General features: G+C 43.8%; 1 protein-coding gene across 1 annotated transcript in view; it reads left to right on the top strand.

Moving 5' to 3' along the window:
• LOC149301467 (Fanconi anemia group J protein homolog) overlaps positions 1 to 27,812 on the top strand; it is a 173,638-nt gene that overhangs the window by 27,323 nt on the left and 118,503 nt on the right. Inside the window, exons 7-13 of the mRNA XM_089484364.1 lie at positions 183 to 404; positions 1,584 to 1,783; positions 2,220 to 2,352; positions 3,071 to 3,225; positions 3,342 to 3,507; positions 4,485 to 4,625; positions 7,106 to 7,267. Coding sequence (XP_089340490.1) covers positions 183 to 404; positions 1,584 to 1,783; positions 2,220 to 2,352; positions 3,071 to 3,225; positions 3,342 to 3,507; positions 4,485 to 4,625; positions 7,106 to 7,267 — 1,179 coding nt within the window. The remainder of the gene's footprint in view (positions 1 to 182; positions 405 to 1,583; positions 1,784 to 2,219; positions 2,353 to 3,070; positions 3,226 to 3,341; positions 3,508 to 4,484; positions 4,626 to 7,105; positions 7,268 to 27,812) is intronic.

Below are 27,812 nucleotides of genomic sequence, written 5' to 3'. Positions count from 1 at the left end.
ATAGAGACGCTTCAATCCTATTTTAACCACAGGTTTCAAATGTCTGTCTCTTTGCTCATTTCTTTCATTTTGTAAGCCAGCTTTCGGGGAGAAGGTGGGTTACAAATAAAAGTAGTGGGAAAGGATGGAATGAAATATATGCGCCTGAGTTACTGTTTTTTTGTTAAATTGTTTACTCCCAGGGTACATCTTGTTCTTACTACCATGGAGTCCATAAGTTGAGCGAATACCACTTCTGCCAGTTTGCCCAAAAGAAATACCAGGCGTGGGACATAGAAGACCTGGTACGCCTGGGAAAGAAGTTACGAGCCTGTGCTTATTTTGGTGCTCGGGAGCTTATGGGGCCAGCGGACATTGTCTTTTGTCCTTACAATTACCTTTTAGACCCACAGATAAGAGAGAGTGTAAGTATATTGAAGGGCTACCCTGTTTTCTTCAAGGTCCATTTGCCAAATTTAAAAAATGCCATTTGATAAATGTATACTGTCGTTTATTTACACTTGGAAAAGTATCACATTAATGTTAAAGGTTGTCATTACTCCAATGTAGTCACCTTTTCCTTTGCTTTGCCTTTTGGATGAGTGTGCAGTTTTGTAACCCAACCTGCGCCTGGTCGCCTCCCCACATAGCCACCATTTACTATAGCCACCATTTAACATTTACTCCCCGCATAGCTACCATTTACTGTAGTTCCCTCTTCATTCATCCAGCCTTTAGGGCAGTGATGGTGAATCTTTTAGAAGCCGAGTGCCCAAACTGCAAAACAAAACCCACTTATTTATTGCAAAGTGCCATGTCCCTCTGGCTTTCTAGTAATGAACTCTGTGCTGGGACGATGGCACATGTGTCCACAGAGAGGGCTCTGAGTGCCACCTCTGGCACACGTGCCATAGGTTCGCCTTTGCCATCACTGCTTTAGGATAAGCACAGAAAGTCATGCCTGCTAGAATTTTGTTAGTTCTTTAGCATCATTTTCCCTCCTTTACATCTTTTGTTATGTGCCCCTAAGTTTTACTCTTGGCTTATCTACTGGTTATGTCAAAATCCATAATTTTGGCCTCAGAATCTATCCTCGACTTAAACATGGGGTTGATTTTTGCACAAGTATACAATCCGCCCTCTCCTTATGCGGGGGATCCGTTCCAGACCCCTCCGCGTAAGGCGGATTCCACCTATGCTCAAGCCCCATTGGAAACAATGGGGCTCGTGCGCGGTGGTGCGGCGGTGCACAGGGCGCAACGGGTGCATGCACCCATTCAATTGAATGGGTTGCGCCGCCCCTTCCGCCCCGCATGCACCCTGTGGCTTGAGTGCGTAAGCTCAAGTCCGCGTAAAGCGCGCCCACTGTATAGAGTAAGCTGAGACACAGTAACTGACCCAAGTTTATTCAGTAAGCTTTCATTCTCGTTCTGCACAGCCTCTTTCCTATGTTCTCTGAAGGGCAGATTCCTACAAAACAAGATTCCTGCCGGTTCGTTGCAAATGGTAGAAGTTATGGTGATGGCTCATGTAGCGGATTACAATTTTTTTCTTTGCTGACTATTAGGTTTTAGTTGACGTGGCGGATTGTTGTTTTTTGACAGATGGAAATTGATTTGAAGGACCAGGTGGTCATCTTAGATGAAGCTCATAACATTGAGGACTGTGCCCGGGAATCGGCCAGCTACAGTGTGACAGAAGCTCAGCTGCAGTTGGCTAGAGAAGAGCTGGACACAATGGTCAACAACAACATCAGAAAGCAAGACCATGAGCCCTTGCGCGACGTATGCTGCAGCTTGACAAAGTAAGAGACAGTCAATTCAGCAGTGACAGCTATGCTGTCTGGTTGAAATGGACTGTATTCACTTAAACACTGCAGTGATTATTTACTCTGGTTAGGGATAAAAGAAGTCCCCTTATACTGAATCAGTCTATTAAGAACATAAGTTGACCTATCTGGTCCAAAGGTCTATCTGGCCTCTGCATAGCGATCAACCAAATCCCTGTAGGTCCGGACCATCCACTGGCAGAACATGAGAGCAGTTTCACTCTCCATATCCCATTCTCCTGTAACCAGTGTGCAAAGATTTACCTGTGTCTGATACTGGAGGTATCTCCTTTATTTTATTTTCATGTGGTTGGCAGCCATCACTCCATTTTGTGACTGAAGTTCTAATATAACCACATATTGCTACTGATGGTTAGTTATCCACTTCCTGTGATATGTCTTTATTTTCCAGCTGGTTAAAGGAAACTTGTGGTCAGCTGGTAGAGAGAGATTATGAGACCTCTAGTAAAGTCTGGAGTGGAAGGCAAATGGTGACATTCCTCCATGAGATGGGAATAACCAACGCTTCGTTTCCCTTCTTGCAGGTAAGAATGCAAGGAAGCTGCTTTATACTGAGTCTCTGCTATGGTCCAATATTGGCAACTGTGATTCTCCAGAGTTTCAGGCAGGATTGTTTTTAGCCTTGCCTGGAAATCTCTGGTATCCCTTATTGGTCTCCCATCCAAGCGCTAACCAGATGTGTTCAGTGTGACAGGATGGTTAATTTGTAGTGATTCGTTTTAATGCATTTCAAAAAGCAATAGTAAGGTATTGGAACTGCAGTACAGGCTATAATTATTGTTTTGTGTAATAAAAGCTTACATAAGGGGCAATCTGGATATAACTTATCCAAGTTGAGGAATTGTGTTGGTGCACACTGTTGCATCACTCCTGTTTGGCTTCCCTTGCCAGTGTTGAAACAAACCACGAAACCTCCATCTGTGGTTTGTTTCGTGTTATATGTGAACCAGATTCCCTTTATTTTTTGCTTTTTTAAGTCAGAGACGGTAAGATAGCAGCAAGCCATGAATCCCAATTTCATTCTTCAGCTTCTTGACAACTGCCAATATTTATTGTCCCGAAAGCAAAAAAGCAAATAGATTTTTTAAAGCTATAGTTTCTACTGCTTCTGAAATTCTGCAGTTTTGGGTGATCCTGTGGCAAAAATGCCCCAGAAGACTCCAAAATGATACTTCCCTTTAATAGTTGGGGCCTTCTTATAGTATAGATTTACTATTTGTTTGTTTCTTTGGTCTTCTGTAGCGACATTTAGGTGCTGTACTTGAAAAAGAAGAAAAAGTTCCACTTTTCCATGGCGGAGAAACATTAGTTTCCATTCCAGTCATAAGCCCTCCAACTCAGATTGTCCTAAAAGGCCTGTTCATGGTGCTGCAGTATCTTTTCAGAGAGAACCACAGGTCAGCAAAGCTGCAAAAGCAGTCCCTCCTCCCTTATTCATCTATTTTACATACTCATATGAAACATTCAAGCGTATTTGAGGCCTTTGACCGCAGAGTTGCGTTGTTTGTTTTAGGTTTGCTGATGATTACAGAGTTGCCTTGCAGCAAACCTATGTGTGGACAAATGTGAATCCAGCAGACGCTCCGGACGAGAACGGTTTTTTTGCACGATCGAAGAGAAGATCACGACACAAAGTGGCAGTGCATACGCTCAACTTCTGGTGCTTGAATCCAGCTGTGGTAAGATGGTGGGGTAAAAATAATTTGTTGTTGGGGCCAAATGCTACAAGGAACATATGTCAGTGTCAGCCCCACTGTTTCAGCTAGGCCTGTTTGTTCATCCTGTAGAGGGGATGCCTGGGAGAATCTCTGCTTCTCTTGATTACTTTGGGGATTTTTATCGTTCAGGAAGTAACCTTTTCAAGCTGTGGTCTCTGGCAGCTCTGACTCTCTTATAAGGCATCGTTGGTTACTTATTCTTTTAAACTGGAAATAGTGAGGATCCGAAATAGGACCTTCTCTGTGCAAAGCAGCTGCTCTGTTGCTAAACTCTGATCGCTTCCATATGAGATGGGGCAGTGCTACTCAAAGTGGTGATCCTTGGGCAGGTGATGATCTGTGAGCCATCAGTTGCTAGTCCCTGATGAGTTTCCAAGCAAGAAAGAAATAGTTGTAGTCGACAGACACAAATTACCCAGCTTACGAAATTTTCAGGATACGAAAAAAATTAATTTAAAAAAACTGTTTCGGGTTAAGAAAGTTTTTTCGGGTTACGAAAAAACTTTTGGTGCTTTTCGGCGCTATTTTACACCAAATCGCGGCTTTTCCCCATTAGCACCTATGGGGATTCGGCTTGCGAAAGCCTTTCGGGTTACGAAATTGACAGCGGAACGAATTAATTTCGTAACCCGAGGCACCACTGTACCAGGATTCAATTCCCTTCTTGGATATGAAATCCACGGGATGTTCTTGGGCAAGTCACACTCTCTCAGTCCCAGAGGATGGCAATGGTAAACTCCTCTGAACAAATCTTGCCAAGAAAACCCCATGGTAGGGCCTTAGGAAAAGACTTGAAGGCACACAGACTACACACACTTGTGTAAACCCAAATCCTGCACCTCTGTTGTGCATGGATGATGCTATTTAAGGGCCATCATTTGGAGTAGCTCATTGTACAATAGCATTGTAGTTATTTTGTCAATAACTCTTCCCCACAGGCGTTCTCTGACTTGAGCAGCAATGTCAGATCCATCGTCTTAACCTCTGGGACCCTTTCTCCAATGGACTCCTTTTCCTCTGAGCTTGGTGTGAAGTTTTCCATTCAGCTTGAAGCAAGCCATGTTATTCAAAACTCACAGGTATGGTTGTTTCCTTCCAGGCTAGATTTACCTCTGTTATGACGAAGGTGCAGAACCAAGAATCTGCTGTAGTATAGCTTTCTGAGGTTATTTCTACACAGTGTATACATTTCTCCTCATTTTCCTAGTTGGGAGCATGGAGGCATAGGCTAAATAGTAGGTTTGTTTAGTTAGCACAAGGAAGGTGACAAAAAGCTGATCTTCTCAATTGCAAGGAGGTCAGGAGCACTAGAACCAAAAAAGACGATGTCTATGAAAGCTCACACTGCCAATTTCTTTCTTTCAGTTAGTCTCAAAGGTGCTACAGGATATCTCTACAGCCAAAAAATAGTTGTGTAATTCATTTATTTTAGGTAAGATGTTTTCAATATGAAATTTAAGTTGACTTCAATGGGACCCTTCTCCTCCTCAATGGAGAGCAAGGCTTGCTGGACTCTATTGGATTACACCAAGCAGAATCAAAGACAGAGTTTTATCAAAGCGGTCAAATATAGCGTGCCGTTCCACGGTAGATAACAAGTGTTAGCTGTCAAATGTAAAACCCTGAAGAATATTCTTGGTGGATGTCTACTGTGGATACTCAGGGGAAAACCCAGGTATGTTAAAAGAATGCTGGACTGCAGCCAATATCAGTGTTTGCAGAAGAGTATTTTTGGGTTACTAGTTGAATAGACTGTGTCCTGTTTCACACACAAGGTGGCCAATGGACTGGTCTACTTCAGTTTGCAGCTGGAGGTGTCATTTTGTGGATGCTCCCCTCCAGAAAACAAACATCCCCTCACTCCTACAAGTAAAGGACTGTGAAACATGGTTATGGAGGAGAAGTCTTAGCCCAGCCTGCTTCTCACGCTGTTTATTTTCCAGCTGGCGGGCGGTTAGTCATTTGGAGTGACATTCAGAATTACGATCCCGTTCTACACAGACAGACGCACAATCTGAATTGGCAGAGTCCATTCTGCCAGCTTATTTTCCTTCACATGTTTAAAAGCGCTTGTGCGACACAATTCTCTACCTCGATGTAAAAAATCATAAAGCACAACCTTGGCTGTTCCTCTGTTTTGTTTGTACTGCGTTTGTGTGGTCTCTGTGCTTTTAGCTGAGCATGGCCTCCAAGCCAGGAAGCTCTTTAAAATTATGGCCTGCAGTCAGACTCCTTCTCATGTTTTTAATGTGCTTTTATTCCTTTAGTCCTCCCTCAAACTTTTTATATCCATTATGGAAAAGAAATGTTGCTAAACGTTCACAAGAGTTATCGATCTCGGCGCATTTGGAATCCTTGAGAACATCCAGCATAGAACCGACATTATATAATTTCATATAGCCTTTGGTCTTCAAGGCTAGTTTTGTTGTAAAATTTGTTGTAAAAATGTGAGCTTTTAAAATTGGGTTTTGGAATGGGGTTGAATCCGCTTTGAAAGAAGGTCATTATCTTTTTCATTGTGCGCCTTAGGTAGCCGAGTGATTGATAATGCTGCCGTTCAGTGCCTTCAAGACAAGTCACAAGGTTTTCTGGGGCTGAGTATGGACTGTTACAGACTTCCAAAATAAAGCTGCTTCGGGTCTCTTTGGAGGTATGCTATTTAAATGACGCATGGGTCCTAAGAGTCCAGAGGTTGCACCAAAGCCTCACTCCGTTCCTAAGCACTGGAGTGCAGCTTTGGTGCAGCTTCTGGATTCTTAGGGTGCATGCATCATTTAAACAGCATACCTCCAAAGAGACCCAAAGCAGCTTTATTCTGGCAGTCTGTAACAGGCCTATGTGACTCAAAGCAGGTCATCCGGGGGCCCAAACAGACAGGCCAAAATAAAGCTGCTTCGGGTCACTTTGGAGGCCTGCTGTTTAAATGACACACACACCTTAAGAGGCCAGAAGCTGCGCCAAAGCTGCACTCTAGTCCTTAGAACTGGAGCATGGCTTTGGCATGGCTTCCGGCCTCTTAGGACGCATGCATCATTTAAACAGCATACCTCCAAAGTGACCCGAAGGCAGATTTATTTTGGCTTGTCTGTTTGGGCCCCCAATTTCCGTGGCTGAATTGGTTTTTCATGGCCCAACCCTTATCTCCAGAGCTGTAGTCTAACATTCAGACCACTACACCACACTGACTCTTGGTTAATAACACTTCTAATAAATACATAAATAAATAAATTGAACACATAGTTTTAGTATAGTCTTGTAATGTCATACTAGTGGACACAAAGTATGAAGAAAAATCATTCTGCCCGCTGTCCAGCACTTGCTCATCAAAAGGCAATTTCCACTTGTCTGGAAGAAAGTGAAAGCTTGATGCAGAAAGCTCTGCAATCATAAGTACCTTGATTTAATTTAACATCAGATTTGAAAATGAACATTTCTGATAATCCAGTTTACTATATGTGCTTCCTTTAAATCCCTTCAATCTTCACCTGCCTCCTTTTTGCCCTCCACTTCCTATAGTTTTACAATGAGTGGTGCAAATAATAAAACATTTCCCCAACAGGTGTGGGTCGGTACTATCGGAGCTGGTCCCAAAGGCAAGTCCTTATGCGCCACTTTCCAGCACACCGAAACCTTTGACTTCCAGGATGAAGTGGGGGCGCTTTTGCTTTCGGTTTGCCAGACCATCAGCCAAGGAGTTTTATGCTTTTTGCCGTCATATAAGGTAAAGACCTGTAACCTGAAGCCCTCACTCTTTCTCCCTCCGCAAGCTGTTTAGATATTGTTTGATTATCGGTTTGAATAATGTGTGTCCGGATTAGTCTGTTCAGAGTCAAGCTGTTTTTTTAATTGATTTGCCAGACACTTGGAGCATTCTGTTCTGCGAGTGTTTCCTTTTCTTTGGGTATTGAGACAAATTAACAAGATTGTACTTAGAAATGTCGAAATTGCTTTAAAGGAAGACAAATTTGGGGCCAGAAGTCAAATGTGGATGTCTGCATGTCGTTGATTTGTGGCAAAGCCCTAGCTTGAAAAACAATTTTCAGAAAAACTCAAGACATAAGCATCACGCGTACAAACCAGCAAAAACCTTGGTCTGTCCAGCCTAATTTTATCTGCTCTGTTTGGCATTACCTCTTCAGATTTCCAGACAGTGGTCTTTGCTAACACTCCCTCTGCTTAGGTTTTTCTGTGTGGAGATGACAAAGATTGAACCATGGGTCCTTGCACCAACACACCATTGGTTTCCTGCACCCTTTATTCCATAGTTCACTATTCATGTGCCCATTAAGAACGGAAAGCTTTTCTGAGACTCTGGAAATATAACTTAAATTGGGAGGCTATGCTGTGCTGTTTGGAGAAAAGGTTGTTCTGAATGCTGAGTTTGGTGATGATTGTGTTGTCATTTTCGCTGGAGCATACCATACTTAGTCAGCCTACCAAGATTCGCTCTTGTATGTGGCTATGCTTTATTTGCAAAATACAGCGTGTCTGCGTCATACATGGGTGTGCTTTACGTGGACTTGAGCTTACGCGCTCAAGCCGCGGGCACGCATGGGGTGGAAGGGGCGGTGTGTCCCATTCAATTGAATGGGTGCACGCGCCCGTTGCGTGCCGCCACGCACGAGCCCCATTGTTTCCAATGGGGCTTGAGCATAGGCGGAATTCGCCTTACGCAGAGGGGTCCGGAATGGCTCCCCCACGTAAGGAGAGGGCGGACTGTAGTTGCACAGTTAAGGAGTATGGCATGCCTGTCCTCTCCAGGTATATCTCTGCGCTCAGCTTCGCTGTACTCAAACACCTGATGTTGCTAACCTCAGGTACTGAACATTCTAGGAATACATGAGAAATCATAGGTTGAATTGCAACAATGGCTTTCGGTTTCTGTTTGCCTGTTTAAAACACTCAAGCACTTCCCTACAGACTTGTCTTGGGAGACATACACTAAAGGTAAAAGCAAATTAACATAGCACAATAAAACACAGTACAGTTGGCCCTCCACGTTTGTGGGTTTGACTTTTGCGGGTTTGAGTATCTGTGGTTTTGATTAATATGTTCTCTCTAGGAATCTCTAGGTCCTCCAGCGCAGCTCTACCAGAAGGTGATAAAAAGGGAGGACAGTTTTCATAAGGTGTTTTTTGATGTGATCTCGCGCGACTCTTGCTTCTGTCAAGAGATGACCACTTCTTTATTCCTCCTGCTTCCTAGCGAGAGAAGGAGGCCTTGCAGTTACTGAGAATGACCGTTAGGTGACCACCTTGGACTGCAGAATTAATAAGCCGCTGAGAAAAGAAGGGACCTGCTGCATTCACAAAACTTTCCAAGCCCACACTTGCAGGCATGAAATAGTGGCACATCTCCTTAAGTAACTTGGGTTTATTGAATGCCTCTGAATTTGGGTCTGGGATCTGTTTCATTGTTTTGTTTTATTTCGTGGCATTATACCAGTCTCTTGAAATATTTAGGGTGGCATTTCAGTGACAGTAATAGTAAACAGTAATGCATAAATTGTGCTGCATACGTTAGCGTTAGTATTCATGTGGATCAAATGGTGACAAAGAAACCCTCACAATACATAGGCACCATCTGCAATGTGGATGTTGTGTCTAAGCATTGGGGAGGTCCTACTTGGCACCTGTATAGTTACTGCGTAATGCCAGTACTGGACACGCACCACATGGCAGCAAATTGACACAATATTGGGGTTGGCTGGCAGGCCTTAGGTGCTACACAGTGCCAGCTGGTGCTCCATGGGCACTGCCTGGTAGGAAAGGGTCTTCCTAGTTGCTTTTTAAAAGTTCTTAAAGGAACCTTTAATGTGTTTTTAACGTTTTCATCTCTGCAACAGCTCAGGGGTCCCAGTGAGCTTGGAGACAATGTATAAATACAATCAATCAATTGATCGATCAGTTGACTTTTATACGTTGCATCGAAGACGTTGAACTGTGGTTGGAAGTAAGCGAAAAGCTGTTGCAACAAGGAGCTTGTGGCCCAGTAGTACATAAACTATTCCCTGCCTTATAAGATGTCAGGCAGTCCCCATGCAGCGCCTCTGTTTGCTGCCAAGCTGGCACTGCCCCTGAAAAAGTACATTTAAATTGTCATGCAGATGTTTTTCTTTCCTTGCTCTGCTTTGGGTAAGCCCTTCATTTTGTCTCTTTGCCATTTCCAATAGTTGTTTGCTCCCTCTCTTTCCACCAACTGCCTTTCAAACCCATTTGGAGAAGCAGGTATAAGACAAAGAGGGAAAACGACAGCAGAGAGAAGCAGGCCTTCAACCCACAAGAGGGTCTCTCCTTGGGACAGTCTTGAGGAATTGCTTGGCACCTCCCTTTGCAGGCAGAGAAGGGACATAGAGTCACTCAAGTGCCCTTCCTGATGGTTCCTTGGAGGGCCTGAGCATGCATCAGGAGCGACTTAGGAGCTGTAGTATCGAAAGCTGCTGAGAGGTCTAAAGCAATGCACCTGCCCCCCTGGGACTGGCTTCTCATACCAGACGATAATTGTACTGAGTCCTCTCTGACTCAAAGCTCGCCTTGGAAAGAATGGGGAATTACTGCACTTTGAGATAGCCGTACAGCAGCACCGCTGTGCCACTTCTTCAGTGGCTTCATGTGAAAGATGAGCTATTGTCCTTGTTGCATCAGGGTTATGGGATCACTTTCCAGATTGGGCAAGTTTAGTGGGCAAGAGGGCAGAGCTCAGTGATCTGTGTGTGTGTGATAGTTTAAAATAGTTGAAACTGATAGTTTAAAACCCATCATGGGGTTAGCTTGGCAAGATTTCTTCCGAGGGGGTTTGCCATTGTCACCCTCCGAGGCTGAGAGACTGGACTTGCCGAAGGTTACCCAGTGGGTTTCCATGGCTGTGCTGGGAATCAAACCCTAGTGCCCAGAGTTGCAATTCAACACTCAAACTACTACACAACAGGACAGCAGCAGAAGTTACTGGCTCAATAGCAACAGCATGATAATTTAAAATAGGCTACCTTTCCATTTGTATTCCCTAACCCTACAAGGGGTTGGGACTGGATGGCCCTTGTGGTCTCTTCCAACGCTTTCATTTTTATATTTAAATTCTATTATTAACAAATAAAATCCCCCCACCCATTAACAAACCCTCCCTCATATTTAATGACTTAGTATTAGCCAATATTTATGCCTCTATTAACAAATACAGTACAGCCCTCCCATTTGTACTTGGTTAACTGTATTAAATCTACATTTCTAGACTCTCGACGTTTTGTATTGCAGTTGCAGGGTCATAACCTAGAGCAGGGGTCCCCAAACTGTGCTCTTTAAGGGATTTTGGACTTCAGCTCCCAGAATCCCAGACTACTGGCCAGATCTTGATCTCTTGAAGGGCACAGTTTAGGGACCACTGACCTAGAGTTACGGATGTCAGGTCAGGAGACATTACTTAATTTCGCATTTGTAATTGAATAGGTAAGTTCTTGGGGAGAGTTTATCGATCCGTGAATTTTGAATCATGTCCTTAAATTGACTTCAGTATATTTACTATCTTACAGATTACTGGCGAAGATATTAACTGCTACCATTGGAGCAGCTTTAGGATGCTACAGTCAATAGGGCAGTCAGCATTGTAGTCAATACCATTCCTTTCTGCTTGGGAACGCTCCATAGTGCATTTAGCCATTTGCTGCTGAATTTTATCAATAGACCACTGTATCCCTGGGGTAACCATTACCTTTTTGCTCTTTTGCAAGGCTGAGCTAAATTCTCCTCTTTCTTGAGAAATGCACAGTAGGAGGTTAGAAAGACTGGAGTGCTGTGAATATGGTCTGGCTAACTACCAGGGATTTTTAAGGTTTGAATTTGCAACGTCAGAGTACTAGGTCCCCCAATGCAACTCTGTTAGAAGTTGACCATAGAGTTGTGCTGGAGGATGAAGAAGCTCCTAGACTCACCTCTCTAGTCATTTGCAGGTCCTACAACAGGATTATGTAGATGTTGACCATAGAGTTGCACTGGAGGAGCTGGAGATTCCAAGAGAGGTGGCCATGCTGGGGAGAGAGTTCTGGGAGCTGTAGTCCCAAAAGCAAAATTCCCATGCTTTTGGCACAATCACTTACAGTTTCAGCCTGGCCTGGCTACTTGTGCATCAGTTTCCAACTCAGCATTAGCCATGAGGGTTCTGTTTCTGTGCCGGCATGTTTGGATTAGTTGCAATGTGTGCTTAATTTTACCCACATGGGTTTGAAGGCTTTGGGTGAACACACCATTGCAGATGCTCTGTCTGCTTGCTGCATCCCAGTTGGGAGCAAGACAGCGACGGTGCAGGGAATTTCAAGAGCAAAACTGTGCGCTCAAGGGTATGGGAAAAGGGCGAAAGAAGCCAACCATAAGCCGCCGTGGTTAAGAAAGGAATGGACTAAAAAATATTTTTTAAAAAGAAAAACAACGCTCTAAAAATCCCATGGCTATCGGGTTGCTTGCTGTGCTAGCTCCTATAAACCATTACGAACCAGATGCTTTCATTTTCCCTTCCTATTTCTAGCTACTCCTAGCATTAACTCATATCTAGAATTTAGCTGGAAAACATCTCAACTCCTTGCAGTTTCCGAGTCCTCAGCACACGGAAATCCCATTTGTGACGGCTGTGGCAATAAATAATGTGTATAAAATGATACTTCACTCTCTCTCTCTCTCTGTCTTTCTGTTTAAATATTCTTTCTTCTCCCGCGAAAGGTGATCAGAAATAGTGGCTTTGTGCGTATATAGCAGCTTTTTAAACAGCCCTTTATATCAAACGCCGTGACATTTTAAAGTAGCCTTCCCTGCCTTCACATCTTGATATGAACTTTTAATTTCTCCTGTTTAAAAATGTGCGGCGAGACGCAGATCCCCGAAGGTTGAATGCATTACGCCGCAAAGCGGGGGGGCGGATGGGCGGGATGGTGGGCCGACGTTGGCAATAAAAACCCTTCTAGTAAAAATGGTAGCTGCCCCGACAAGCACACCCTATAAAGGGGAATATCAGAAAGTGAAAAGATTACTCAGAAGTCTAAGGTGCTTTTAAACAAGATTAAGATAAGGTTCATTAGGATGCTTGTCGCCAACCTGTCTGCATTTAAATGCATCCTGCCTGGTGTCTGTATCTTGGAATGATTCGTTCAATATGTGTCATAGCAAAGTCAGAGCAACCGATAAGGGTTTTTTTAAAAATGCAAATATATATCAATTGCGAGGATGATCCATCATGCTGATATCTGAACTTCCCTGTTCTCTTTTTTCCCTCCCTGTTTTTATTTTGGATTTTAAACTGTTCCTGATTAACATCATTCCTCTTCGTACGTCGACCTGAGCCAAATCCAAAACAGCCCATGCACAGGCATTTCCGCGCATAAACCGGTGCGTGTGAAAGAGAGCACCAGCTTTCCCCTTCTGTTTTTCGCACTTCTTCGTGCCACTTTGGATGCTGCAACAGATTGTCGCCCCGAGGTTTTAAGCAGAGCTGGGGCGGAGGAGTGCAGACAGCACAAAGTGTTGGTGGCTGGGGGATGCAGATTTAGGAAAATCCCAGGACGTGTCTGGAGTGGGAACATCTCTTTGAAACGGTGTTTTACATTAAGGATAGTTGTGTCACGGAGATTAATTGCGTTGTGTGTTGGCGGGGCCCGAGCTGGGTCCATCCCAGTTTAATATCATTTCCCTCTTTGATCTGCCCCTTTTTGTCTCAGCTCTTGGCAAGAAGCTACAGAAAGCCATTGGCTTTGGGCACTCGGCAGGAGTGTTTCTGCATCCATTTCAGCACCAGTCCCTGTCGCACACACTCTTCGGGGGTTTTTGTTTTCCCCTAGACATATCTGATCTGGAAAAGTTAGGCCTGTTACAGACTGCCAAAATAAAGCTGCTTCGGGTCTCTTTGGAGGTATGCTATTTAAATGACGCATGGGTCCTAAGAGTCTGGAGGTTGCGCCAAAGCCACACTCCATTCCTAAGCACCGGAGTGCAGCTTTTGGTGCAGCTTCCGGATTCTTAGGGTGCATGCATCATTTAAACAGCATACCTCCAAAGAGACCCGAAGCAGCTTTATTTTGGCAGTCTGTAACAGGCCATTGTTTTTAAAAGCAGTTCCTCCCATTACCGTGTCCGACTTGAAAACCAATTCATTACTCTTATTCTGTTGTGTTTACTCATTGGTTTTGGTTACTTTTTAAAAAAGGTTCTCCCTGTTGGTGAGAGGATGGTGTTTCGCTTGCAAACAAATATCCTTCAAAGTCTACCAAAGTGTACCAAAACATCTTGTCCACTTTGGGAAGATACACAAGTTGAAACTTCGATTCTCCGGGGAAGACAGTTTCAAGATGGAGAGCCACCTGAAATGCCTCTGTTGCACCTTGGAGCATCCAGTTGGTATTGAAAGAAATCTTGGTGAAACATGGAGGTGTCTTGCATATGAATGGCTTCAGACAACTGGCGCAGCTTTGAAAGTTGGAGCATCTCATTCCTTTCACCACCATTTCCTCAAGACTGCAAAATCTCAATTAGGAAAGCGAACCTTTCCAAAGCTGTGTTCTTGGACCGACAGTGAGTTTTCCATGAGGACGAAAATGCAGATCTCTGTATGATGCCAAACGTAACTTTCTAAAAGCCTTTTCTGCATAAACATTTCCTGCAGATAGGTTTTTGCATCTGCTGTGAAGTACATGAGCCAATACAGCCTAGTTATTCATCTCCTTTCAGTTAAATCTGTCCTTTACATAGTCCCTTGAACTCACTGTCTTTTATGGCCTCTTTAAAAGGCCACAGGAACTTTAACTTCAGAACTGAGTCTGCCAGCTTGGTCAAATAACAGATACCTCAGTTCATCTGTGTATGCCTTCAAGTTGCTTGTCGACTTATGCCTAACTCCTGAATTTCATAGGGTTTTCTTAGGCAAGGAATACTCAGCAACGGCAACATTGCCTTCCTCTGATAAATATTGTTGTTGTGTGCCTTCAAGTTGTTTCCTTAAGGCCAACCTATCGGGGTTTTCTAAGACTGAGGGTATGTGATTCGCCCAAGGTCTAGGTTTCCATGGCTGAGCGGGGAAGCATTTCAGTTTCAAACCCTGGTCTCCAGAGTCATAGTCCAATGCTCAAACCGTTGTACCAAGCTGGCTCTCTTCCTCTGAAAAACTGGTACTCTTTGGCCAAGTACTAACATGGCCTGACCATGCTTGGCTTCCAAGATCAGCAGGATCTGGTACCTTCAGGATATTTGCATTATAAAAAATCTGAACCTCTACAGTGCAAATTTGTGTGTATTCGTATTAAAATTATACAAAACATAAAACAATAGAAAAGGGCTAAAATCCCACTAAACATTACAGTTATTAAAATGGACATTCGAACGCTCCACACACGTATAATCCTATACAGATTGAATCGTTCGGAAAACATCTGACCATAGTGACAACTGGCAAGGTGGCGGGTGGACCGTTGTATAATTTGTGTTAACACCATCAATAAAAGGAAGCCATTTTTCATTTTAAAAGAGTCTTGGTTTTGTTGTACTAAATCGCGTTTCGTTTTATCCGATAGCTTCTCCGTTAGCCGTTGGTCCCAGACTCTTTTCTATCTAAGGACACAAGTCCTGTCTTTCAAGTCTTGGCCGCTTCAAGTCGAGCTGCCGTCAAGAGAAAAGTAATGTTTTGCGTCTTAATGTGGCTTTTCTCCTTCTGCCACTTTATTTGTGTTTATTTCTCAGCCTCTGTTCTGGGGCAGATATATAACTACAGTAATAAATAGATGAATTTGCACACGAAAGCAAATGCGCTCCAGTCGGTCCATCCTGGCTAAGTAGAACTTAAGGTAAGGTTGCAATCTCTTGAATATCTGGATCTTGTCAAGTGAACTTGAGATCTTTTATTAGCTGGTATGCGTACAGTAGAAACGTACAAAGCCATTGAAGCCTTAGGTACAGGAGGGTGGGTTGGCGGGCATGCAAAAGGAGCTCTGAATCCCCATCCCCATTAGTTTTTGAAGTTGTTTTATACAGCCTTAGATTGCCTCTGAAAAATTCCCTTTGAGACCAAATGGGTTCAGAAGTTTACCTAAGAAAACCTTCCTCCTCAGAAGCAACGGTTTGCTAAATACCTGCGTAAACAATCGAGTATTTTTATTTTAATGTCATAGTCAGGAAAGTGGCAGCAAAGGGAGTATTATTGGGGGGGGGGTTGTTTTATGAATTAACATCAATAAATTTACCCAAAGAAGGTAGTCTGTTTAGCTGGGCTTGTTTAAAAGCATTAAGATTTGAGCACTGGCTGTTAAACTGAGTCAACGGCAACATCACAAACTTTAAACAAATGCCAAAAAAACATTTTCCAGGGGGACTGGGATTGTAACAATACCATTAATGAGGGCAAAGAGGTTTTAATGCAATTTGCACGTTCTAAAGTTTCAAAAAGAGGGGTTGAGTTAGTGCATTATTAATGCGCGGAACATCTGGAACTGTGCAAAAGCCACAGACGTTGAGCAAGTGCAGAGTTTTCCCCACTCGGCCCGATGCTGACTGATTTCCTCCCTAGCGAGAGGGCTTGTTTTAAAGACGCTGGAGACAGTAAAATGACAATATCCAGATAAGAGAGAGACACATTCCATGGGGTGAGAGAGAGAGAGAGAGAGTCGGAGAAAGACGAAGAGAGTGTGCATTGAAACATTTTGGTTTCCAACTCTGTGGTTGCAGATCCAGACTTAGTCATGCTTGCGCAGACAGATTGAAATCTGTGGGACTAAAGGTTATGATGACTAACTTGACTTCAGTGGGGACACCTCTCTTCCTTCTTGGCCTGCCTTTAAGGAGCGCAGATGGTTTCCCGTCACACCGATTGTATCCTCACAGCAAACCTGGGAAGATGGGATCGGTCGGTTCAGAGAGAATCGGAATGGCCCTAACTCATCCTGGCTTGGCCATAAAGAAAACATGGAGCGAGTCACATTCTCTCTCAGCCTCAGAGGATGGCAATTGCAAGCCCCCTCCAAAGAAACTTGCCAAGAAAACCCCATGATACTTTGTTTGGGAGCAAGAATGGCCTGGAAACCATGCTGGATTGTTTGAAAACATTGTTACATTTGAGGAACTAGTGTGAGGGTTCAGGGTCCAAAAAAATGATGTTCGGGAGCTACATGTGGCCAGTGGGTCACACTATGTCCACCTCTGATTATTATTTGTTCCAAACCTTTCATATAAATTTAATTTGTCTTTCTTGCATGCAATAGACTATCCCTAATGAGCTTCACGGTTAAATGAAAATGTCCTTCTCTGATTTCCCTGGTCTTAGCAGAATACTTCTCACTATACATTTTCCCATCAACCCAACCAGAAAAGAGATACTTACAAATTCCTCCTGCATCAGCCTCAGTCAGTCAGGGTTGAAACGGCTGATCATGTTCTCCTAGATTGCCTCCATTATATCGTTCCCAATTTTATCGTTCCGATATTTTAAAACGTTCCCAGGCAGATCGGATAGCTTATGTATGTCTCTTCTTTTGGGTTCCTCTAAAGAATCTGTTCTGAAGATGGCACCGTTTTTGGATGTTAGCAGGTTCCTCCTGCAAGCAGGCTGGTCATATCACATCATGGCTCCCATTTATTGTAGTGAAAACTATTTGGTATTTAGAAGCTGGATGTTCTTATACAAGAATTCTTATATCTGGAAGCTGTGGGTTTGTGTGCTGTTTTACTTTGACTTTCTATTTTGTTCTTTTCTTGTCCGTGACGGATCAATCTTATGGCCTCAACAAGTTATAACTACTTTTTATTCTGCCACAGCAAGGATAAGGAAAGGGTGGCCCTCCAGATGACGCTGGACTGCAGCATCCATCCGCCTTAAGCAACAAAGCCAGTGACGGGAGCAGTGGAAGTTGCAATCTGGTAGGGTCTGGAGGTCTGCACTTCATAGAATCATAGAGTTGGAAGAGACCCCAAGAAGGGCCATCCAGTCCAACCCCATTCTGCCATGCAGGAACTCTCAATCAAAGCGTCCCCAACAAATGGCCATCCAGCCTCTGTTTAAAGACCTCCAAGGAAGTAGACTCCAACACTTCACTGTCGAACACCCCTTACTGTCAGTAAGTTCCTCCTAATATTGAAGTGGAATCTCTTTTCCTGGAGATCCATTGCTCCATTGTGTCCTGTTCTCTGGAACAGCAGAAAACAAGCTTGCTCCCTCCTCAATATGACATCCCTTCAAATACTTAAACAGGGCTATCATATCACCTCTTAACCTTCTCTTTTCCAATCTAAACATCCCCAGCTCCCAAGTCATTCCTCGATAGGTTTCCAGACCCTTCACCATTTTAGTTGCCCTCCTTTGGACATGCTCCAGTTTCTCAGTGTCCTTTTTGAATTGTGGTGCCCAGAACTGGACACAGTATTCCAGGTGGGGCCTGACCAAAGCAGAATAGAGTGGTACTATTACTTCCCTTGATCTAGACACTATACTTCTATTGATGCAACCTAAAATTGCATTGGCCTTTTTAGCTGCCTCATCACACTGTTGGCTCATGTTCAACTTGTGGTCTACCTGGACTCTTGGACAATACATCAGGGAGCCATTGGGACACGTTTTGCTGGGTTGCCAGGCTTACCTCCAAATACAGCAGGAACAGGAGCAAGAAGACTTCCCTCCTGCCCTTTCTAATATATGTAATGAAGAGGGAGGCTGCCACTTATACCAGGGCTGGGGAATGTGTGGTTCCTCCTCGTCTCCATGATTATGTAGGACTGCAACTCCCATCAGCCCTAGGCAGCATAACCAGTGGCGAGGGCTGATGAGAGATATAATCCAACAGTATCTGGAGGGCCATGACTTTCCAATCCCTGGTATATACAATAGTGTTTCCAAAGCACTTGGCTGTGGTCAAATAATAAGTTGATCCATCCAGCAACCCAACTGGCAAAATGAAATCTCAGATCTAAGAGAAGAGGATGCTAGGTGAGATTCGATGTTGGAGAAACAACTGAGCAGATGGCTTTATGTGACATGATAGGGGATGTCACTTAACCGTGGAGAGGAGAGGAAAAACTGCTGCAGGTGCATTACTTGCATATTGCATTATTTGACTTGCACAATAGAATAATAGCTTTCCTTCAACCTCGGGCATCATCCAGCATACAACGAAGCACCGGCTTCGGTGCTTGCGAGGTCACCAAAAAAAAAAGGCCTTTTGTGAGCATTGGTTGTAGGAAGGAAAGTTTCCACCGGCTGGAAGATCAATTTCTGTCCCGCCGAGAAGGGCTTTTATCAACAGCCTCTCCTCACCATCAGCACGGCGGTGAGACGAGACACGAGGCGGATGGCTGAGATGCTATTAAGTATGGAGCCAAGAGAAATAATAGCTCTTCAATTTTTAAAGTTGATATTTCATTGTGCAAAGTGGGCTTGGGTATTTATTCACTCGCTTTGCATCCATTTTTTTAATCTGTCGAGTTGGGTTTCTTTGCTTGGCTGGCCACTGCTAATGGTTGGCGCGGGCGGGTATGGACCGTCCCGATTTGAGACTTTCCACAACATTTCAGGAGGTTGGCTGTGAACCTTGGATGGTTGGTTATATTCTGAGATGATCCTTTCTCCCTCACACCTCCCCTCTTAAAAGCCATAAAGGTACCCAGAGACGGTCTGTGTGGAAGACGTTGCGGCATTGCGCTTTCGTAGCCTTGCTCTGCTACTTCCTCAGATGCATGGGGTGAACATGGAGCACCTCAGGAAGTAGACCAAGTCTGCCAAAACTGATGCTAGAACTTTAAACAGAGGATTTTTAAGAGTGGTCCGCACTGTTTTCATTGCACTGCTTTTCAAACTTCTTATTAAAAATTTTAATTGTATATTTAGCTTAATTCCCTTCAAATATTCCTCTTTTTTTGGTATGTTTTAACTATATTTCACTTGCTTTTGATTTGTAAACTGGTTGAGTGCCACTTCAGGGGGGAACAAAGAAGAAGAGCAACAGTGTAAAACTATGGGAGTTGCAGCCTAACAACATCGAGAAGACAGCGCATTCCCCCCTTTGTGATATAAACAGGTATACATATAGATATACAAATCGGTACATATTTGATGTTTTCAGTTTGTTTTGGCTTCCAATATATTTCCTCCATTGTATTCCCCTTGGGCCCCCTGGGCAGCTTAGAGTCATGTTTCATAAAGTAAATCAATATAAAACACTCAATATATATTTCAGGCTTGTAACCAACCGCTCAACCAGTCGCCTATGGTGAGTAAAAATTTCCTCGGGATGATTGTAAAAGGGAAGCTTTAGGAAGGCTGTCTCTTTTTTCCTGTTAGAGCGCCATTTGCTAACGTTTGTGGGCCGGGAACTGTTCTGAGCTTATCTTCAACTCTAGTTTGTTCTAATGTTGGGTTTTATTGGTGCTTGGATTAAGTTGCAAGGTTTGCCGCTTGTTTGTTACCAGCTAAGAAGCAACTCAAGGCGAGACGAAGGCATTTAGGCTGCAATCTTGTACACCTTGGAGTAAGTCCGACTGATGTCCGTGGGGCTTGTGCGCAGGCATTTTTTTATTCAGTCCATTTATGTGGGTACAAGCATACCCACATAAAGCAACTTGCAAAATGGTAAAGAGTGTGGGCATATAAATACGCAAAAGCGGCACTGTCAGAAGAAAGGAGAATGAAGCCAAGTCATGCCGATAGAATCAGATAGACTAGGACAGGGATGGCGAACCTATGGCACGCGTGCCAGAGGTGGCACTCAGAGCCCTCTCTGTTGGCACACATGCTGTCTCCCTCGCACAGAGTTTGCCAGAGTTTCTTACTAGAAATCCAGAGGGACGTGGCACTTTGCAATAAATAAGTGAGGTCTGGGTTGCAGTTTGGGCACTCGGTCTGTAAAAAGTTCACCATCACTGGACTAGGAGGACATGCATTCCTGTATATTTGGACTTCAGCTCCTAGAAGCCTCAGCCATTTTGGCCAATAGTGTGGGTTTCTGGGAGCTGAAGTCCAGAATCTCTTTAAAGGGCACAGTTTGGGGACCACTGCTCTAGATCAATGGTCTTCAAACTTTGATCCTTCAGATATTTAGGACTGCAGTTCTCAGAATTCCTGACCTTGCTGGTTGGGACTTCTGAGAGCTGAGGTTCAAAACATCTGGAGGGCCAAAGATTGGGAAGCACTGCCCTCGATACTGTTGAATGACAACTCCCATCCGCAAAAACACAGACCATAAGCATCAGAGGAAGTAGACTGAAGTCTACGGAAGCTCATGCTGCCAACTTCTTTCTTTCAATCAGCCTCAAAGGTGCTACCATATCTGATTCTACAGACCAACGTGGCTATATTTTTGAATTCTCTTGAGAGTTTGAATGGGGAGACGGGGCAGGAGAACACCAAAAACTCATGGAGATTTTAACACACCAAACTGGCGCACAGATGCACAGAGGTCTTTGAAATAGATAACTGAAGACAGGAGCGCCGCTGAAACATTTTTAACCGGGGATGTTTGCCACCAAGTCGAGATTGGTTGGTTGGAAGGCTATAAAGCTGTGCAAAATTGAAAATAATATAGTTTATCGTCTCCTTTCCCAAGTGGTGGCTTTTAGCTCTGCATTGTCGTTTTCAGACACACAACCTCTGAGCAGAAAACACAAAAAGGCAGCTTTTCCAGGGGCTTGGAAAAGGAGAGCAAACTGCTGAGTGTGGAGACGAGTGCGGTTCTGCGGACTGAATCCCTGTTGAGATGCCAAGCGCTTGAAATATGGGGCAGCCGCTAAGATTCCAGGGGATACACAGAGAGTGTTTTACTTTAGCGTTGCCAACATGATGCTAGCAATGAAAGGTACCCCCCCCCCTCCCCAAATCCCTTAGCCAAATGTGGGGATAGACTGGTGGATTATTACTATTGGGACCCGGAGGGGCTTTCTGTTTCTAAAGTGCCCTCTGGCACTTGCTTTCTGCTTGGGGTAGGCAAGGTGGGGGAGAGCGTATTTTCTCAACAGCGGCTTCACATCCGCAAATACGAATCGGCAGCGACAGTTGGTGGCAGATTATTGGACGTCACGTCGCAAAAAATTACATGCTGTACTGGCAGATGGAACTTTTTCCCACTGAATTTCACACCCTGGATAGCAGCGTCCCTTTAATATTTAATACCCCTGTTAGTTTAAATATCTTCTACATCTTAGCAGCCAGGGTAGAAAGGAGGAATTGGCGATTTTTGGTTCCTTTCTCTCTTTTTGCGGTGTTTTGTCGGAACGTGGCTTGTTTGAACGCGTGGTCTGATTTCCACTTTGATGAACGCATTTCAACGTGTCGATTCCACCCTCCACAATTGAAGCAATGAGAGATTTGTTCTGTGCTACGCTCTGCCAGCGAACATTTAGTCCCACTTTCGGAGCCCTTTGCTGCCTTTAGAAAATGGGGATAGATTAAGAAAGCAGGGTTTTGTTACTGGGAATGTGACTGCATGAAATAACATGGCCTTTTGGCTTGTTACAGACTGCCAAAATAAAGCTGCTTCGGGTCTCTTTGGAGGTATGCTATTTAAATCATGCATGGGTCCTAAGAGTCCGGAGGTTGCACCAAAACCACACTCCATTCCTAAGCACTGGAGTGCAGCTTTGGTGCAGCTTCCGGATTCTTATGGTGGATCCATCATTTAAATAGCATACCTCCAAAGAGACCCGAAGCAGCTTTATTTTGGCAGTCTGTAACAGATCTTAGATACACTTTACTTGGGTTACTTTGACCTAACCATTGCTCAGTACCATCACACCTCCTCCCTTTGGTATGTCTTGAAGGTCCAGTGTTCAATGTGATTGAGAATTTAAAAGTATCTAATGCCATAGTCACTGATCACAGTTTTTATGACATTACGGCCCAGTGTCCTATCTTTGAGGTTTATTATTAATGCATACAGGAACAGTGGTGAGTAGTTAGCCAAAGCAGCTAAAAATTGACAATGTGAAACATTCTATTGCAGGATTGATAGCTCTCTCTGGCCTTCTGCAAGACATGAACATACCAAGTCCAATTCAAAGATATAGCCATGTTAGTCTACAGAATCAGTATGTATTGAACTTGTAGCACCATTGAGACTCACTGAAAGAAAGAAGTTGGCAGCATGAGCTTTCATAGACTTCAGTCTACTTCCTCAGGTGCATGTGATGGAGTTGGAAGTACCAGGTCCAATTCTTTATGTGTTAACATTTTGCATATTTATTACACATGGGATGAATTCTGTTGGCTGCTGATGACAGGCAGTTAGACAGTGACAGGAGCTGTATTGTGGTGGTGCGTAATTTGTACTTCACAACATGGGCCACCTCCCTTTGGCTTGATGCATCATGCCTCACAACATCACGATATATAGCGATCCAATAGATCTTCCCTCTTGGAGGCAAGAAGGCACAGTTTTTCCTTTCCTGTGGTTCAATGTTTTCTTTAAAAAATTGTTTTTGCTTCGCTGTTCGTCAAACCTGTTAAATCTCTCTTTCCTCTGTTGCGTATGCGGCATCACTTTTCAGGCGCTGCTGGCCATAGCTGAGGATTACAACCCAGTTTTGGATTGCATTTACTTCCCTTTCCCCTCCCATGCAATATTTATTTTGCCTCCCCCCCTTTCTCTTGTAGGAAGAAGTTCAAAAGTTGGTTGATTTTTGTTTTCCTATAGTAAGTAGAGATGTGGAAAGCAAACTTTTGGGTTGATCAGAATGTAGAGAGATCTTGTAGTACCTTTGAAACTAATTGAAAGAAAGAAGTTGGCAGCATGAACTTTTATAGACTTCAGATGCTTCTGGATTGATATCGGTGATAAATAATGTGTCTTTCTGTGCTAAGTTTTAGCCGATAGAGTGTTTGTAGCTCTGCTATATTGAAGGGGAAGCTTTGCATCGTTCAAATTCATTACTCATAGCTATTCTGTTTAGGTAGAACATACATGGTTGTCGCCACATTTCTTCTGAAACGAATATTCAAGGTGAATACTGAAGTTTCAGAAGCGTCCCAAAGGAACTAGTGACGTTTCACGATGTGTCCCTTTTCTTGCCACTAAAAATTATGAAGTTTTAAGGTGAATTTGGAGATTATTTGCATATGCAAAGCATTAAAATCATTTCCAAGGAAGTTTGAAAGAGTTCTTCATAGAGAATTCCACACCTCCTTATACTTATTTATTTAAAATAAGGTATAACCTTTCTTCTGAATTTCTCTGGTCCTTTATAAAGAGAGTAAGTTCCAGGAACCAGTGGGGTTTGCGTTAGACAATTTTAGATTCAGGTTACCAAACTTGTTGCCGTTGGTTTAATAAACTCGAAATCGACCAACCTTTTGATCGGTTGAAGGGGTAATGTTTTGCCGAATTCAAGCATCGCCTTGGATGAGCCACCTTCTCGCTAACAGGTACCCACCATTTTGCATAACCCGCTGCTTCATTGGCAGGCCGGGCATATTAGCTGTGTTATTCCAGAGTCTTTGGCGTGCAAAACATTTCATTTTTCATTACTGTTGTCGCTGTTCACATTTTCCATTATTTAAGGGGGTTATTGAAAAATTGATGGCATGTTGGTACCAGGGAGACATCCTGTAGGCTGCCGTGTTGATTTATGGCACATGGAACATAGTTCAGTGCTTCAGTTTCCTGCTGGCGAGTGGCACTTTGTCATGGTCCCTGAAGAAAAATCATACCAGCGAAATCCCCTTGCGTTCCCCACAAGTTGAGTGATGCATACTCTATCTTCAGCATCGCCTATGAATTATTCACTGCTTATTGTGCTAGTGTGGGCACACACACGGTGATCATCATCTTGTTCATAATACAGAGTTTATCACCATGCCCTGTGCCCGGTTTAATTATGCAGTGGCAGCGGGGTGGCATTTCTCTCTCCCCACTCTTTAAAGTCCTATTTGTGTCAAGCCTCAGAGAGAGCTACTCCGGGTCCTTGCCTCTGTTTCCCTTACATAAGCCACAGTGGACATCTGGCAATGTTTTTTGTGTACCGGCTTCGTTTCCCAGCCAAATCGTGGCTGTTGTCACCGATCTCCTGTTGCAATATTCAGTGTCAGGTATGTCCTGGGGCGCACTCTCTGTTCACATGGAGCAGCATGGAGGTTCAGCAAATCTGGCTTGACACTGATACACTCTGGAATCTTCTGAAATATAGCCGCAAATTCAGCACTTAGGGTGATGGGGGACATGTTTCCTTGCGTTGGGTCTAGATTATCTGAACACTCTTCCATATATGTCTGCACATGTTTTCAGATCTGCCGAGGAAGCCTTTCGCTCTTACCTGCCCTGTCCTCTCTGTCCATATTTATGTTTGAATTTGAAATTGGTTTGCTTCTTATGGCTCTGTGCAAAAACCTGGTTGTTTAACACCGAATCGACTTGAGAAAGGCAAGAGTGAATCTCCTCTACTCTCTCACCAATCCAGCTTTTAGCGTGACCACAAACAGCTTTGCCTGCTGGGATTTTGTAAGTACTTTGGCACTGTTTTCCTTTGCTTCATCCTTTACCTTCATTGTTACATGCCTCGACTGATCCATGGGTCATATCGAAATCCATAATTTTGGCTCCAAAACCTGCCCTCAACTTATACATGAGGTTGACTTATATTCGTGTCAATACGGTATTGTTTTATATGTATAAAAACCTACCAAGGCATCCAGTTTTGTAGGCATGGTGCAAATGGAGAACGGGATGGGAGGAAGAGAAGGAAAAGCAGCACCACTTTTAAGAATTGCAGGATTCTTCTGATGGTGACCAAGCTGGATGGAAACAATTGCGAAGACGAGGTCTCAGTGTGCTTTCGGCCAAATTGATGCAGTAGTTCCTGTTCTCTAGTCCATCGTTTCTTTTGCTGCAGCCAGGTAAAAATAGGTGCTCATAGGAGAAAGTAAAGAGAGGGAGAAGAATCAGTCAACAAAACTTTGGTTTTGGAACCATTCACATATATAAGATGGTACTCCATGGTAGAAGAAGCTAAGATGTCTTATCCATCTAAATGAAAGCTCTCAGGGCTGGAATAAGGGAGAAGTGTGAAAAGAACCTCTATGGAAGGCATTGTCAAGATGTACGTAAATCGTTCTAGGGAAGATGTTGTAAGAAGTGTCTTGCGGGACTTATAATTTCTTATAGGGATGGTGCTGCTTATAGTGCTGCTTTCCAAGGGAGCTGGGTGAGGTTGGTGGTAGGCCTTCCAACCTCAAGCTTTTCATGACAGCAGTTGCGCGCACACACACACCAGTGTCCTGCGACTGTCAGACACTGGGTTGGCGTCCCCTTTATTCTGTCTGTCCTGAAGTTTTATGCTGACTGTGTGTGTAGAACTTCTGTTTGACCCTTCAAACACATTTCCAGCCCGCTGGAGACACACGTTGATTCTGAAGCAGTGCTTATTCAAAAAGAAAAATCTGGTTGCAAACACACGAAGAACTCTGGATGGCGAGGGGCGGCGGGGCGGGAGAGCTTTTAGATCAATGTTAGTCCCTTGAGGGCCTCTGACTTTTTGCACCAGGGATGGTGCCAATACTCTGATTTTTATTTGTCTATTTATTAAGGAGAAGTCTAATGCTTATTCTCCACATCTCCCCTCTGCCATCCACTATGCATGCCTTCTCTTTCCCCATATAATACTGGAATTGCTTCTTCGCCTTCATAATCGCAGTGGTGTACTTTGTCGAATTTGGAGACAAGTTGAATCACTTCTGTCTGTGTGCCTGCCCTTGTTTATTTGGTTATATTTCAGTGATAGGATCCTTGAACTATCCATGCAGGGTTGGCGAATTCAGTTTGCATGTCCTTGGTGTGCTCCATGTATGTATAGAGATCCTTCTTTGTTATTCCACCACTTTGGCTTAAGACTTCCTATCCCTTTCCCCCTCTTTCTGGGCCTTTCCGGAGATGTAGTAGTTTGGACGTATCTGCGAATCACAGTTTGTTGTTGCACCTGAAATAAGATAAGCTATGGTTTGTTTGAATTACTGTTTATCCAAACAGGTCCAAATCACTCGTGGTTTCTGACACTTCTAATTTTGATAAACCATAGTTTAAACTAACAGCGGAGTCTTGTTTGGGTGAAAAGGCAAGTCACAGTGGTGCTGAAGAAGGGAGCAGATACTGTACTTCCAAACTCATTCTCCAGTGCATTCAAGAAGAGGGAAATGGATGTGGGAGCTCTTGAACAGATATTTCTTTATAGCACTTGCCTAAACATGGTTTAAGGTAATGCCCAAATTATTATAGCTTCTTCACAGTTAAGAGATTTAGGCTTCTTATGTTTCCACCAGCCTACAGAGCCAATGTCCCAGTTGATGGGTGATGTGGGCAAAGGGAAAGAAGGTGCACAGTCGCTTATGCTCATAGCACAGTCTTTTAGCATTGCCACATTATATGAGCTGGAAACGAAAACATGTCACACATGGACAGACCCCGAAGAGTGCGATTTGTGGCTTTCTTCGCTTTAAAGAAATATGGTCTCTCAAAAATTCATTGGCGTTGGTTGGGCGAAGGCAAGCCAGAGGCCTTCATGCACCCGCGCTCCCAATTCTCTTTGGGAGAGATCTTCATCTCATTCGTGGGACCATTGGAGAATCCATTTCCAAAGGGTTTAATAAAACATAAATCGGCTGCCTCTCACTGTGAAAAGTATTATTCCCCTGAGCGGGAAAGTGGCTCGCTGTGATTGTTAATGGCTTCTTTCGGTGACTTCTAACCTTGAGCCTGACTTTCTTTCTGCTTTTGCAACCCAAAGTGCTATTGTTTATTTCAAGTAACCTCCCTCTTAAGGTAGCCGTTCCTGTGAGGAATGACAGGAGTATATTTTATTTAGCTTGGTTTATTAGAGTCATTTCAGTCGCACTTGCCACAAGAGCGAAGAGTGTAAGGTTGGGTCGTAGCTTCTCGTTTTCCTTTCCATCTTCTCCATGTACGCTCCACGTGCAGAAAAGTGCATGTTGTTTATCAGGTTCAATGTGAAGTGAGGTGAATGGCTCAGAAATATTGGGGGCATGGTGATCCAACCGAAGCCAAGCCATACACTTGGTAGTCAATGGCCTGTTACAGACTGCCAAAATAAAGCTGCTTCAGGTCTCTTTGGAGGTATGCTGTTTAAATGATGCATGCATCCTAAGAATCCAGAAGCTGCACCAAAGCTGCACTTCAGTGCTTAGGAATGGAGTGTGGCTTTGGCGCAACCTCCGGACTCTTAGGACCCATGCGTCATTTAAATAGCATACCTCCAAAGAGACCCAAAGCAGCTTTATTTTGGCAGTCTGTAACAGGCCAATATTTGAAAAGCAGTTTGTTG

The sequence above is a fragment of the Sceloporus occidentalis genome, unplaced genomic scaffold (assembly GCF_023333645.1).
Source record: "Sceloporus occidentalis isolate IW3139 unplaced genomic scaffold, rSceOcc1.0.p SCAF_21, whole genome shotgun sequence".
In the NCBI taxonomy this organism is placed as follows: domain Eukaryota; kingdom Metazoa; phylum Chordata; class Lepidosauria; order Squamata; family Phrynosomatidae; genus Sceloporus; species Sceloporus occidentalis.
This window is presented reverse-complemented; position numbering and strand designations above follow the sequence as displayed.